Consider the following 15,073-nt stretch of genomic DNA (forward strand, 5'->3'; position numbering starts at 1 on the left):
GCAGAGAGGAGTCAGACAGGTGTTTATTAGAGCTCGGATACACACATCATGCTGTCATCTTTAGCTCGGAGCTAACGCTACGGTCACTACAGGTAGCACAGAGTCACTGGGTATCACAGGGTCAGAAGCTCTTTACGACTCAGCAGATATACAGCAAACAGTCTGTACGGCATGGGGGTGGGGGGGTTCTGTTGCAGGTAAATGCTTCTCACCTCTACTGCAGGAGCCTCAATTACATCAGTTTTGAGACTCTGGGACATTAAATTAGACGTTTTGTGCAAAACATATCTGGCTGCTATACTTTTATTTTTGTGTATTTGGTAAATTGTGTGATTCTTTTATATATATTTTTTAGTGTATTGGTGTAATATTAAGCTGTCTTTGGCTCTTTCTGCTGTAATAGTGAAAATTTCCCCTCTGTGGGACAAGGTATTCTGATTGTGAATGGAGTCTGTGAGGTGGACTACGTGGAAACAACTGGAAGTTTTAGAAAATATCCCATAATGATATGGTTTCTGCCCACCAGCGCAGACACATGAAATCTACCGTTTTAGGAATGGAGTCTGGTGGCAAACATCCTATTTTCCTTGGTGTGAGCCGGAGACTCTTTCTCTAAAGAAAGACCTGAACCAGTTCTGTGTGATTGCAATCATTGAGACGTCATGTTAACCCCTAATCCGTGTGCAGTGACACTAGCAGTGATTTTACCGGCAACACAACACAGCTAATACTGAAGCCTGTAGTCTTTTTATCCAGGAAACAACAGATTCAAAACCCATGAAACCTGCTGGCACTGAGACTAGACCATTAGAGGAGACAGAGAGTAAAGTTATTATATAATGTGCTTTACGGGAGGAAGGTCGTGAGCTCAAGTCAGAATATTAAAGGACTTCTTCTTATCGGAGGACCAATCAGAACAAGATTTAATTTAAAATCAAACCTTTATGAGAGTCTTAATATGACTTTCATTTAAATACTGTGACTTTTTCATTTTGTAAACTTTCTAATATTTTTATTTTCAACTCACGACGATCTCAAAGTGAAACCGGTTATATTTGAGTTTTAATTTCTAACAACTTTATAATATTTTCCTGCTGAAATCTGAAGAATTATTTCACACTGAGATTAAACTGGAACTAAAGACCACATGCAACAAGGAGGGGAGGAGGGAGGGAGGGGTGAGGAAGGAAGGATGGAAGAGTCCTTGCTGCAGGAGGAACTCCTTTCTGTCTGATTGTCTCCCCCCCCAGCAGGACTCCAGGTGAGCTCAGGTGCGTTTGTTTCCTTCATGTTGGCATTTAGAGACTCAACCCTCATAACGTCCCGCCAAAATAAAGCTCGGCTGACAGCGGGGGGTGATGGAGCAGGTGAGAGTTTACAGGTGAGTCAGCAGAGTCAGATTCATGGTTCATCAGGACGGAGTTCATTTCCCTTTCAACAGTTTCAGAATCTGATTTCAAAAAAACATGTGTCTGCTCTCTCATTCACGTGTCCTCTCTCTTCTCCACGTGTCCTCTCTATTCCTCACGTGTCCTCCCTCTTCTTCACGTGTCCTCTCTCTTCCTCACGTGTCCTCTCTCTTCCTCACGTGTCCTCCCTCTTCTTCACGTGCCCTCTCTCTTCCTCACGTGTCCTCTCTCTTCACGTGTCCTCTCTCTTCCTCACGTGTCCTCTCTCTTCCTCACGTGTCCTCTCTTCCTCACGTGTCCTCTCTCTTCTCCACGTGTCCTCTCTCTTCTTCACGTGTCCTCTCTCTTCCTCGGGTGTCCTCTCTCTTCCTCACGTGTCCTCTCTCTTCCTCACGTGTCCTCTCTCTTCCTCACGTGTCCTCTCTTCTCCACGTGTCCTCTCTCTTCTTCACGTGTCCTCTCTCTTCTTCACGTGTCCTCTCTCCCTCACGTGTCCTCTCTCTTCTTCACGTGTCCTCTCTCTTCCTCACGTGTCCTCAAGTGTCCTCTCTCTTCCTCACGTGTCCTCTCTCTTCTTCACGGTTCGCTCTTCTTCACATGTTTCCTCAAGAAGCGCTGCTCGCTGGTTCTTCAAACTAAAAGTGCACGTGCAAAAAAGTAAAACTAAAATGTGTTCATGTCCAGAGAGGAAGAGGAAGACCTTTGCAGAGTGAGCAGCCTCCTGTTCTGTCACATGACCAGAGCTCTCCTCAGCCAACCAGCTATGAGCGCAGATGAGGCGTCACTGCTGGACACTGCAGATGTGATTACCGCAAACAGGATGAGTATGAATGTGTGTGTGTGTGTGTGTGTGTGTGTGTGTGTGTGTGTGTGTGTGTGTGGGTAGTAGTCTTCAGGGTTCACCTCCCAACAGGCGGCAGTGGAGGTGCTCCTCTCATCACTGTAAACACAAACAGAGCTCATTAAAAAGCTGTTATTTAGAATTCGGAGTCCGTTTCTTTCAGATTTGTGACTTTTCGAAATTTTTATTCTGACTTTTGACTTCTTAATACTCTCAAAATGTCAACCATTTTTTGTTTTCATGACTTTTCCTCAGAATTATGACATTTTTAATCTCTGTTTTGTTACCTTTTACTTTAAATGTTTCAAATTTCTGACTTTTTTCTCATTATTCTAGCTCCTCCATGTGGCCTTACTCATCTTCTTTTAAACATTCACACTTTCTGTCTCACAATCTTATTTTCTTTCTATTTTCTTTTCGAACTTCTGATTCTTTGTATTAAAAAGTTTTGACTTTTTGGAATTTCCGACTATTTTTACAAAATTATCAACTTTTTCTTCCAATTTATTTATTTATTTTTCTAAATCCCGACTTTTACAAATGTCAGATTCTTTCTTCATAATGATCAATTTTTCCAAAAAATGTCCCCTTATTTTGTCTGTCTGTCTGTCTGTCTGTCTGTCTGTCTGTCTACCTCTGTTGGCCTTGCTGGGGTAGATCTTGGCGAAGTGTCGGTACTCTTCCGGAGGAGGGAAGTCGTCCAGAGGATGAAACGAATACTTGGACTCAAAGTCATCTGCAGGAGGAGAAACGCAACACTGCTTTTGTTTCGGTCTCTTCTAAAACAACAACTACATCAACAACAACAAAAACACACTCAGGTGAGCCACATGAAGGACAGGTCAGAGGACGGAGAGAGGGGACGTGGAGCCCAAACAGCTGACACTCATAAAGGCTCGTATTAATTTATCCTCAATAACAAACACTAAATATAATAAACACGTCTGTTCTGTCAGGACCTTAAACTCTATAATAAAGACGTCTGTTCTGTCAGGACCTTAAACTCTATAATAAACACGTCTGTTCTGTCAGGACCTTAAACTCTATAATAAAGACGTTTGTTCTGTCAGGACCTTAAACTCTATAATAAACACGTCTGTTCTGTCAGGACCTTAAACTCTATAATAAAGACGTTTGTTCTGTCAGGACCTTAAACTCTATAATAAACACGTCTGTTCTGTCAGGACCTTAAACTCTATAATAAACACGTCTGTTCTGTCAGGACCTTAAACTCTATAATAAAGACGTCTGTTCTGTCAGGACCTTAAACTCTATAATAAAGACGTCTGTTCTGTCAGGACCTTAAACTCTATAATAAAGACGTCTGTTCTGTCAGGACCTTAAACTCTATAATAAACACGTCTGTTCTGTCAGGACCTTAAACTCTGTAATAAAGACGTTTGTTCTGTCAGGACCTTAAACTCTATAATAAACACGTCTGTTCTGTCAGGACCTTAAACTCTATAATAAAGACGTCTGTTCTGTCAGGACCTTAAACTCTATAATAAAGACGTTTGTTCTGTCAGGACCTTAAACTCTGTAATAAAGACGTCTGTTCTGTCAGGACCTTAAACTCTGTAATAAAGACGTCTGTTCTGTCAGGACCTTAAACTCTATAATAAAGACGTCTGTTCTGTCAGGACCTTAAACTCTATAATAAAGACGTTTGTTCTGTCAGGACCTTAAACTCTGTAATAAAGACGTTTGTTCTGTCAGGACCTTAAACTCTATAATAAAGACGTCTGTTCTGTCAGGACCTTAAACTCTATAATAAACACGTCTGTTCTGTCAGGACCTTAAACTCTATAATAAACACGTCTGTTCTGTCAGGACCTTAAACTCTGTAATAAAGACGTCTGTTCTGTCAGGACCTTAAACTCTATAATAAAGACGTCTGTTCTGTCAGGACCTTAAACTCTATAATAAACACGTCTGTTCTGTCAGGACCTTAAACTCTGTAATAAAGACGTCTGTTCTGTCAGGACCTTAAACTCTATAATAAACACGTCTGTTCTGTCAGGACCTTAAACTCTATAATAAAGACGTCTGTTCTGTCAGGACCTTAAACTCTATAATAAACACGTCTGTTCTGTCAGGACCTTAAACTCTGTAATAAAGACGTCTGTTCTGTCAGGACCTTAAACTCTATAATAAAGACGTTTGTTCTGTCAGGACCTTAAACTCTATAATAAAGACGTCTGTTCTGTCAGGACCTTAAACTCTATAATAAAGACGTCTGTTCTGTCAGGACCTTAAACTCTATAATAAAGACGTCTGTTCTGTCAGGACCTTAAACTCTATAATAAAGACGTCTGTTCTGTCAGGACCTTAAACTCTATAATAAAGACGTCTGTTCTGTCAGGACCTTAAACTCTATAATAAAGACGTCTGTTCTGTCAGGACCTTAAACTCTATAATAAAGACGTCTGTTCTGTCAGGACCTTAAACTCTATAATAAACACGTCTGTTCTGTCAGGACCTTAAACTCTATAATAAACACGTCTGTTCTGTCAGGACCTTAAACTCTGTAATAAAGACGTCTGTTCTGTCAGGACCTTAAACTCTGTAATAAACACGTCTGTTCTGTCAGGACCTTAAACTCTATAATAAACACGTCTGTTCTGTCAGGACCTTAAACTCTGTAATAAAGACGTCTGTTCTGTCAGGACCTTAAACTCTATAATAAACACGTCTGTTCTGTCAGGACCTTAAACTCTATAATAAAGACGTCTGTTCTGTCAGGACCTTAAACTCTATAATAAAGACGTTTGTTCTGTCAGGACCTTAAACTCTATAATAAACACGTCTGTTCTGTCAGGACCTTAAACTCTATAATAAACACGTCTGTTCTGTCAGGACCTTAAACTCTATAATAAACACGTCTGTTCTGTCAGGACCTTAAACTCTATAATAAAGACGTCTGTTCTGTCAGGACCTTAAACTCTGTAATAAAGACGTCTGTTCTGTCAGGACCTTAAACTCTATAATAAACACGTCTGTTCTGTCAGGACCTTAAACTCTATAATAAACACGTCTGTTCTGTCAGGACCTTAAACTCTATAATAAACACGTCTGTTCTGTCAGGACCTTAAACTCTATAATAAAGACGTCTGTTCTGTCAGGACCTTAAACTCTATAATAAACACGTCTGTTCTGTCAGGACCTTAAACTCTATAATAAAGACGTCTGTTCTGTCAGGACCTTAAACTCTATAATAAACACGTCTGTTCTGTCAGGACCTTAAACTCTGTAATAAAGACGTCTGTTCTGTCAGGACCTTAAACTCTATAATAAAGACGTTTGTTCTGTCAGGACCTTAAACTCTGTAATAAAGACGTCTGTTCTGTCAGGACCTTAAACTCTATAATAAAGACGTCTGTTCTGTCAGGACCTTAAACTCTATAATAAGACGTCTGTTCTGTCAGGACCTTAAACTCTATAATAAAGACGTCTGTTCTGTCAGGACCTTAAACTCTATAATAAAGACGTCTGTTCTGTCAGGACCTTAAACTCTATAATAAAGACGTCTGTTCTGTCAGGACCTTAAACTCTATAATAAACACGTCTGTTCTGTCAGGACCTTAAACTCTATAATAAAGACGTCTGTTCTGTCAGGACCTTAAACTCTATAATAAAGACGTCTGTTCTGTCAGGACCTTAAACTCTATAATAAAGACGTCTGTTCTGTCAGGACCTTAAACTCTATAATAAAGACGTCTGTTCTGTCAGGACCTTAAACTCTATAATAAAGACGTCTGTTCTGTCAGGACCTTAAACTCTATAATAAACACGTCTGTTCTGTCAGGACCTTAAACTCTATAATAAACACGTCTGTTCTGTCAGGACCTTAAACTCTATAATAAAAGACGTCTGTTCTGTCAGGACCTTAAACTCTATAATAAAGACGTCTGTTCTGTCAGGACCTTAAACTCTATAATAAAGACGTCTGTTCTGTCAGGACCTTAAACTCTATAATAAAGACGTCTGTTCTGTCAGGACCTTAAACTCTATAATAAAGACGTCTGTTCTGTCAGGACCTTAAACTCTATAATAAAGACGTCTGTTCTGTCAGGACCTTAAACTCTATAATAAAGACGTCTGTTCTGTCAGGACCTTAAACTCTATAATAAAGACGTCTGTTCTGTCAGGACCTTAAACTCTATAATAAAGACGTCTGTTCTGTCAGGACCTTAAACTCTATAATAAAGACGTCTGTTCTGTCAGGACCTTAAACTCTATAATAAAGACGTCTGTTCTGTCAGGACCTTAAACTCTATAATAAAGACGTCTGTTCTGTCAGGACCTTAAACTCTATAATAAACACGTCTGTTCTGTCAGGACCTTAAACTCTATAATAAAGACGTCTGTTCTGTCAGGACCTTAAACTCTATAATAAAGACGTCTGTTCTGTCAGGACCTTAAACTCTATAATAAAGACGTCTGTTCTGTCAGGACCTTAAACTCTATAATAAAGACGTCTGTTCTGTCAGGACCTTAAACTCTATAATAAAGACGTCTGTTCTGTCAGGACCTTAAACTCTATAATAAACACGTCTGTTCTGTCAGGACCTTAAACTCTATAATAAAGACGTCTGTTCTGTCAGGACCTTAAACTCTATAATAAAGACGTTTGTTCTGTCAGGACCTTAAACTCTATAATAAAGACGTCTGTTCTGTCAGGACCTTAAACTCTATAATAAACACGTCTGTTCTGTCAGGACCTTAAACTCTATAATAAAGACGTCTGTTCTGTCAGGACCTTAAACTCTATAATAAAGACGTCTGTTCTGTCAGGACCTTAAACTCTATAATAAAGACGTCTGTTCTGTCAGGACCTTAAACTCTATAATAAAGACGTCTGTTCTGTCAGGACCTTAAACTCTATAATAAAGACGTCTGTTCTGTCAGGACCTTAAACTCTATAATAAACGACGTCTGTTCTGTCAGGACCTTAAACTCTATAATAAACACGTCTGTTCTGTCAGGACCTTAAACTCTATAATAAACACGTCTGTTCTGTCAGGACCTTAAACTCTATAATAAACACGTCTGTTCTGTCAGGACCTTAAACTCTATAATAAAGACGTCTGTTCTGTCAGGACCTTAAACTCTATAATAAAGACGTCTGTTCTGTCAGGACCTTAAACTCTATAATAAACACGTCTGTTCTGTCAGGACCTTAAACTCTATAATAAACACGTCTGTTCTGTCAGGACCTTAAACTCTATAATAAAGACGTCTGTTCTGTCAGGACCTTAAACTCTATAATAAAGACGTCTGTTCTGTCAGGACCTTAAACTCTATAATAAAGACGTCTGTTCTGTCAGGACCTTAAACTCTGTAATAAAGACGTCTGTTCTGTCAGGACCTTAAACTCTATAATAAAGACGTCTGTTCTGTCAGGACCTTAAACTCTATAATAAACACGTCTGTTCTGTCAGGACCTTAAACTCTATAATAAAGACGTCTGTTCTGTCAGGACCTTAAACTCTATAATAAAGACGTCTGTTCTGTCAGGACCTTAAACTCTATAATAAAGACGTCTGTTCTGTCAGGACCTTAAACTCTATAATAAAGACGTTTGTTCTGTCAGGACCTTAAACTCTGTAATAAAGACGTCTGTTCTGTCAGGACCTTAAACTCTGTAATAAAGACGTCTGTTCTGTCAGGACCTTAAACTCTATAATAAAGACGTCTGTTCTGTCAGGACCTTAAACTCTATAATAAAGACGTCTGTTCTGTCAGGACCTTAAACTCTGTAATAAAGACGTCTGTTCTGTCAGGACCTTAAACTCTATAATAAAGACGTCTGTTCTGTCAGGACCTTAAACTCTATAATAAAGACGTCTGTTCTGTCAGGACCTTAAACTCTATAATAAAGACGTTTGTTCTGTCAGGACCTTAAACTCTATAATAAAGACGTCTGTTCTGTCAGGACCTTAAACTCTATAATAAAGACGTCTGTTCTGTCAGGACCTTAAACTCTATAATAAAGACGTCTGTTCTGTCAGGACCTTAAACTCTGTAACTACTTCATTTATTTCCTTATCTTCGGTTATTGATGATGTCATACTCTTCAGACTGGGCTCTGATCGTACACTCACCCACGAAGGAGCGGGGGACAGAGGGGGAGGAGGAGGGCCCGTTGCGGAGAAGAGGGGGGGGTGGTGGAAGAGCAGCGGGGGTGCGGGTGGGCGGCGGGGGGGGCTTCCCCCTGGAAGGTGGGTCGGAGGAGAGGGAGGGGCTACCATGAGTCCTGTAGGGGGGAGGAGGTGGGGCTTCTCTGCCCCCCCCCCTCTGAGATGCTGCCGACGGCTGAGCGGGAACCGGGGGAGCTGAGGGGAGAGAATGCATATGTTAGTGGTGGGGGGGGAGACACTGGGAGTTATGGGGAGTGGTACTTCAGTAACAAATATTACCTGCTCCTCTTCCTGTCGTCTCCCTGGTGGGGGGCGGCGGCCTGTTAGGGGAGGGGGAGGCGGGTGGAGGTAGAGGGGCGGGGCCTCTGGTGGGGGTGTGGCCTCCGGGGGAGGGAGCGGGCCTCTTGTTGCCGAGGGAGTTGTTTCGCTGTGGCAGGTCGGGGGGAGGGGCCAGGGAGGAGGTGGGGTTTCCTCCCGAGGTGGGGGGGCGTCGGCTGTTGCCGGGAGATGGGGGAGGTTTGGATGGGAGGGGCGGGGTGTTGGTGGGGAGGGGCTTCTCCCTGTTGTTGTAGGAGGAGGAGGAGGAGGAGGGAGGGGACGGGGCGTTACCGCGGCGACAGAGAGGGGGGGGTGGCGGGGGGGGCGGAGGAGGAGTGCTTCATGCTGCCGGAGGGAGAGGGGGAGGGTGGGGTGAGGTTGGGGAGGGAGGGACGCTGCAAGCGGCTCGTCTCCACGGGCGACAGCGCCTGGGGGGAGGGGCTTGCTGCGTCCTCATGGCGATGGCTCGGAGGGCGTGGCGCCGCGGCTCGAGAAGACGGGGATCTGCCCGACGACCCGTCTGCAGGGACATCAATCAGATTTTATAACACTAATAACAACAGAACTGGAACATCACAGATGGAACAGAACGTTCCTCACCTCCCACCGCTCTCAGTTTGGGAACCCCGCCCGTGAACAGCCCTCCTATTGGTGGAGCAGTAACCGACGGGCTCACTGCTGTGCTGCCATTGGCTCCCCCTGCTACTGCGCCGCTTCTTTTGGGCTCTGAAGACAACAACCATTGGACAGGTGAGTGAGGGGTCCGCCTCCTGAGGGCAGTGTTGTCACTGCTCTCTACATGACACTAAGATGACATCACTGACATAATGTGCAATATAATGGAGTGAGATAAAGTGAGATGGTAAAGTTGAATGGAGTGAGATAAAGGGAGATGGTAAAGTTGAATGGAGTGAGATAAAGGGAGATGGTAGGGTTGAATGGAGTGAGATAAAGGGAGATGGTAGGGTTGAATGGAGTGAGATAAAGGGAGATGGTAGGGTTGAATGGAGTGAGATAAAGGGAGATGGTAGGGTTGAATGGAGTGAGATAAAGGGAGATGGTAGGGTTGAATGGAGTGAGATAAAGGGAGATGGTAGGGTTGAATGGAGTGAGATAAAGGGAGATGGTAGGGTTGAATGGAAGTGATATGGAGTGAGATGGTAGGGTTGAATGGAGTGAGATAAAGGGAGATGGTTAGAGTTGAATGGAGTGAGATAAAGGGAGATGGTAAAGTTGAATGGAGTGAGATACAGGGAGATGGTAGGTTGAATGGAAGTGAGATAAAGGGAGATGGTAGGGTTGAATGGATGTCGATATGGAGTGAAGTGGGTAGGGTTGAATGGAGTGAGATAAAGGGGGGAATGGTAGGGTTGAATGGAGTGAGATAAAGGGAGATGGTAGGGTTGAATGGAGTGAGATAAAGGGGAGATGGTAGGGTTGAATGGAGTGAGATAAAGGGAGATGGTAGGGTTGAATGGAGTGAGATAAAGGGAGATGGTAGGGTTGAATGGAGTGAGATAAAGGGAGATGGTAGGGTTGAATGGAGTGAGATAAAGGGAGATGGTAGGGTTGATGGAGTGATAATGGGTGAGATGGTAGGGTTGAATGGAGTGAGATAAAGGGAGATGGTAGGGTTGAATGGAGGTGAGATAAAGGGAGATGGTAGAGGTTGTATGGAGTGGATAAGGGAGGAGATGGTAGGGTTGAATGGAGTGAGATAAAGGGAGATGGTAGGGGTTGAATGGAGTGAGATAAAGGGAGACTGGTAGGGTTGAATGGAGTGAGATAAAGGGGAGATGGTAGGGTTTTAGGGTTGATTGGAGTGATATGGAGTGAGATGGTAGGGTTGAATGGAGTGAGATAAAGGGAGTATGGTAGAGTTGAATGAGTGAGATAAAGGGAGATGGTAGAGTTGAATGAGTGAGATAAAGGGAGATGGTAGGGTTGAATGGAGTGATATGGAGTGAGATGGTAGGGTTGAATGGAGTGAGATAAAGGAGATGGTAGAGTTGAATGAGTGAGATAAAGGGAGATGGTAGGGTTGAATGGAGTGATATGGAGTGAGATGGTAGGGTTGAATGGAGTGAGATAAAGGGAGATGGTAGGGTTGAATGGAGTGATATGGAGTGAGATGGTAGAGTTGAATGGAGTGAGATAAAGGGAGATGGTAGAGTTGAATGAGTGAGATAAAGGGAGATGGTAGGGTTGAATGGAGTGATATGGAGTGAGATGGTAGGGTTGAATGGAGTGATATGGAGTGAGATGGTAGGGTTGAATGGAGTGAGATAAAGGGAGATGGTAGGGTTGATGGAGTGAGATAAAGGGAGATGGTAGGGTTGAATGGAGTGAGATAAAGGGAGATGGTAGGGTTGAATGGAGTGAGATAAAGGGAGATGGTAAGGGTTGAATGGAGTGATAAGGAGTGAGATGGTAGAGTTGAATGGAGTGAGATAAAGGGAGATGGTAGGGTTGAATGGAGTGAGATAAAGGGAGATGGTAGGGTTGAATGGAGTGAGATAACGGGAGATGGTAGGGTTGAATGGAGTGAGATAAGGGAGATGGTAGGTTGAATGGAGTGATAAAGGGAGATGGTAGAGTTGAATGGAGTGAGATAAAGGGAGATGGTAGGGTTGAATGGAGTGAGATAAGGGAGATGGTAGGGTTGAATGGAGTGAGATAAGGGAGATGGTAGAGTTGAATGAGTGAGATCAAAGGGAGATGGTAGGGTTGAATGGAGTGAGATAAAGGGAGATGGTAGGTTGAATGGAGTGAGATAAAGGGAGATGGTAGGGTTGAATGGAGTGATATGGAGTGAGATGGTAGGGTTGAATGGAGTGAGATAAAGGGAGATGGTAGAGTTGAATGGAGTGAGATAAAGGGAGATGGTAGAGTTGAATGGAGTGAGATAAAGGGAGATGGTAGGTTGAATGGAGTGAGATAAAGGGAGATGGTAGGTTGAATGGAGTGAGATAAAGGGAGATGGTAGGGTTGAATGGAGTGAGATAAAGGGAGATGGTAGGGTTGATGGAGTGAGATAAGGAGATGGTAGGGTTGAATGGAGTGAGATAAAGGGAGATGGTAGGGTTGAATGGAGTGAGATAAAGGGAGATGGTAGGGTTGAATGGAGTGAGATAAAGGGAGATGGTAAAGTTGAATGGAGTGAGATAAAGGGAGATGGTAGAGTTGAATGGAGTGATATGGAGTGAGATGGTAGGGTTGAATGGAGTGAGATAAAGGGAGATGGTAAAGTTGAATGGAGTGAGATAAAGGGAGATGGTAAAGTTGAATGGAGTGAGATACAGTGAGATGGTAAAGTTGAATGGAGTGAGATAAAGGGAGATGGTAGGGTTGAATGGAGTGAGATAAAGGGAGATGGTAGGGTTGAATGGAGTGAGATAAAGGGAGATGGTAGGGTTGAATGGAGTAAGATAAAGGGAGATGGTAGGGTTGAATGGAGTGAGATAAAGGGAGATGGTAGGGTTGAATGGAGTGAGATAAAGGGAGATGGTAGGGTTGAATGGAGTGAGATAAAGGGAGATGGTAGGGTTGAATGGAGTGAGATAAAGGGAGATAGTAGGGTTGAATGGAGTGAGATAAAGTGAGATGGTAGGGTTGAATGGAGTGATATGGAGTGAGATGGTAGGGTTGAATGGAGTGAGAGAAAGGGAGATGGTAGGGTTGAATGGAGTGAGATAAAGTGAGATGGTAGAGTTGAATGGAGTGATATGGAGTGAGATGGTAGGGTTGAATGGAGTGAGAGAAAGGGAGGTGGTAGAGTTGAATGGAGTGAGATAAAGGGAGATAGTAGGGTTGAATGGAGTGATATGGAGTGAGATGGTAGGGTTGAATGGAGTGAGATAAAGGGAGATGGTAGGGTTGAATGGAGTGAGATAAAGGGAGATGGTAGGGTTGAATGGAGTGAGATAAAGGGAGATGGTAAAGTTGAATGGAGTGAGATAAAGGGAGATGGTAGGGTTGAATGGAGTGATATGGAGTGAGATGGTAGGGTTGAATGGAGTGAGATAAAGGGAGATGGTAGAGTTGAATGGAGTGAGATAAAGGGAGATGGTAGAGTTGAATGGAGTGATATGGAGTGAGATGGTAGGGTTGAATGGAGTGAGATAAAGGGAGATGGTAGAGTTGAATGGAGTGAGATAAAGGGAGATGGTAGGGTTGAATGGAGTGAGATAAAGGGAGATGGTAGAGTTGAATGGAGTGAGATAAAGGGAGATGGTAGAGTTGAATGGAGAGATATGGAGTGAGCTGGTAGGGTTGAATGGAGTGAGATAAAGGGAGCTGGTAGGGTTGAATGGAGTGAGATAAAGGGAGACGGTAAAGTTGAATGGAGTGAGATAAAGGGAGATGGTAGGGTTGAATGGAGTGAGATAAAGGGAGATGGTAAAGTTGAATGGAGTGAGATAAAGGGAGATGGTAGAGTTGAATGGAGTGATATGGAGTGAGATGGTAGAGTTGAATGGAGTGAGATAAAGGGAGATGGTAAAGTTGAATGGAGTGAGATAAAGGGAGATGGTAGAGTTGAATGGAGTGATATGGAGTGAGATGGTAGAGTTGAATGGAGTGAGATAAAGGGAGATGGTAGAGTTGAATGGAGTGAGATAAAGGGAGATGGTAAAGTTGAATGGAGTGAGATAAAGGGAGATGGTAGAGTTGAATGGAGTGAGATAAAGGGAGATGGTAGAGTTGAATGGAGTGAGATAAAGGGAGATGGTAGGGTTGTGTTTACGCTCCTCACAGCCCCGACATCAGCAACAGCACGAGATGACAGAGTGACAGACAGCGGACATCATTAATAGACAACATGATGATGAAACTGAAGCACAGAAGCAGAGTTTAATAAACGCTGGTTTCTGTGGTGTCAGCTTCAGAGACAGTTTCAGATTACAGCACGGTGCTCTGCAGGACGCTCAAGGACGCTCAGCTGTCTCTTATGAATTACAGCTTTTTCAGTCAAATCTGAAAATAAATCAGTTTTCTTCTGATGAATTTCAATAGAATTTCGAAAAATCCTAAACAATTATTTTTGCCTCAATGTTTGAGTTTGACTTGCAAGAAGTTACGCCTTAAATCTCAGGCAGGAAACATCCAAGTTTTTTTTCTGAATTTGCCGCTGAAATTTCAGAGAATATTTAATTATATGTTGTATTAAAAAACATTTCCAAAAGTTTAAGAATTTCCGTAAAAAAACATTTTTTTCTGTTTGCATGAATTCCCTCTTTAAATATCAGTGAATATTTGTTTCCATTCAAATCTAATATTCAGCTTTTTCTGATACATTTTCAGCTTGAATTCCACAAAGAAAAGGTTATTTATGCCAATTTCTTTTAGTTTATCTTGCATCAGAAAAACCCCCAAACTATACATTTGTACATTTGTGAGTGTCCTCCAATCCTGTGGTGCCAAATATATTAAATACTGATAACACAATCAGCTTTGATTCCTTAAAGATTACTGAGGAAGGAAAGATTAGGTAGGATGAAGCGTCACAACATTAAAATATGAGGTGGGACAGAGAGGAACACACAGGTAGACAGGTAGACCAGCTCTGACTCTGAGATCTGGTAAAATAAATATGACACTGTGTTTGCTGCTGTGGTGATTCCTATCCTGAAATAAATCACAGGTAGTTGTCTGACTGATGGCCAGGGAATATCTGAGAGACGGCAGCTAGAGACTGCAGGTAGAGACGCTAGAGACGGCAGGTAGGGACTGCAGGTAGAGACGCTAGAGACGGCAGGTAGAGACTGCAGGTAGAGACGCTAGAGACGGCAGGTAGAGACTGCAGGTAGAGACGCTAGAGACGTCAGGTAGAGACTGCAGGTAGAGACGCTAGAGACGGCAGGTACAGACTGCAGGTAGAGACTGCAGGTAGAGACGCTAGAGACGGCAGGTAGAGACTGCAGGTAGAGACGCTAGAGACGGCAGGTAGAGACTGCAGGTAGAGACTGCAGGTAGAGACGCTAGAGACGGCAGCTAGAGACTGCAGGTAGAGACGCTAGAGACGGCAGGTAGAGACTGCAGGTAGAGACGCTAGAGACGGCAGGTAGAGACTGCAGGTAGAGACGCTAGAGACGGCAGGTAGAGACTGCAGGTAGAGACGCTAGAGACGGCAGGTAGAGACTGCAGGTAGAGACGCTAGAGACGGCAGGTAGAGACTGCAGGTAGAGACGCCAGAGACTGCAGGTAGAGACAGCAGGTAGAGACTGCAGGTAGCGACGGCAGAGACTGCAGGTAGAGATGGCAGGTAGCGACTGCAGGTAGAGACGCCAGAGACTGCAGGTAGAGACTGCAGGTAGAGACGCTAGAGACGGCAGGTAGAGACTGCAGGTAGAGACGCCAGAGACGGC

General features: G+C 43.3%; 1 protein-coding gene across 1 annotated transcript in view; it reads right to left on the minus strand.

The window, feature by feature from the left end:
* LOC134878590 (WAS/WASL-interacting protein family member 2-like) overlaps positions 1 to 15,073 on the minus strand; it is a 22,816-nt gene continuing 7,743 nt past the window's right edge. The window contains 6 exon segments of the mRNA XM_063904733.1: positions 1 to 2,349; positions 2,885 to 2,986; positions 8,355 to 8,585; positions 8,670 to 9,030; positions 9,032 to 9,228; positions 9,309 to 9,434. Of these exon segments, the coding sequence (XP_063760803.1) occupies positions 2,309 to 2,349; positions 2,885 to 2,986; positions 8,355 to 8,585; positions 8,670 to 9,030; positions 9,032 to 9,228; positions 9,309 to 9,434 (1,058 nt within the window). The 3' untranslated portion in view covers positions 1 to 2,308.

The sequence above is a fragment of the Eleginops maclovinus genome, chromosome 16 (assembly GCF_036324505.1).
Source record: "Eleginops maclovinus isolate JMC-PN-2008 ecotype Puerto Natales chromosome 16, JC_Emac_rtc_rv5, whole genome shotgun sequence".
NCBI classification, from domain to species: Eukaryota; Metazoa; Chordata; class Actinopteri; order Perciformes; family Eleginopidae; genus Eleginops; species Eleginops maclovinus.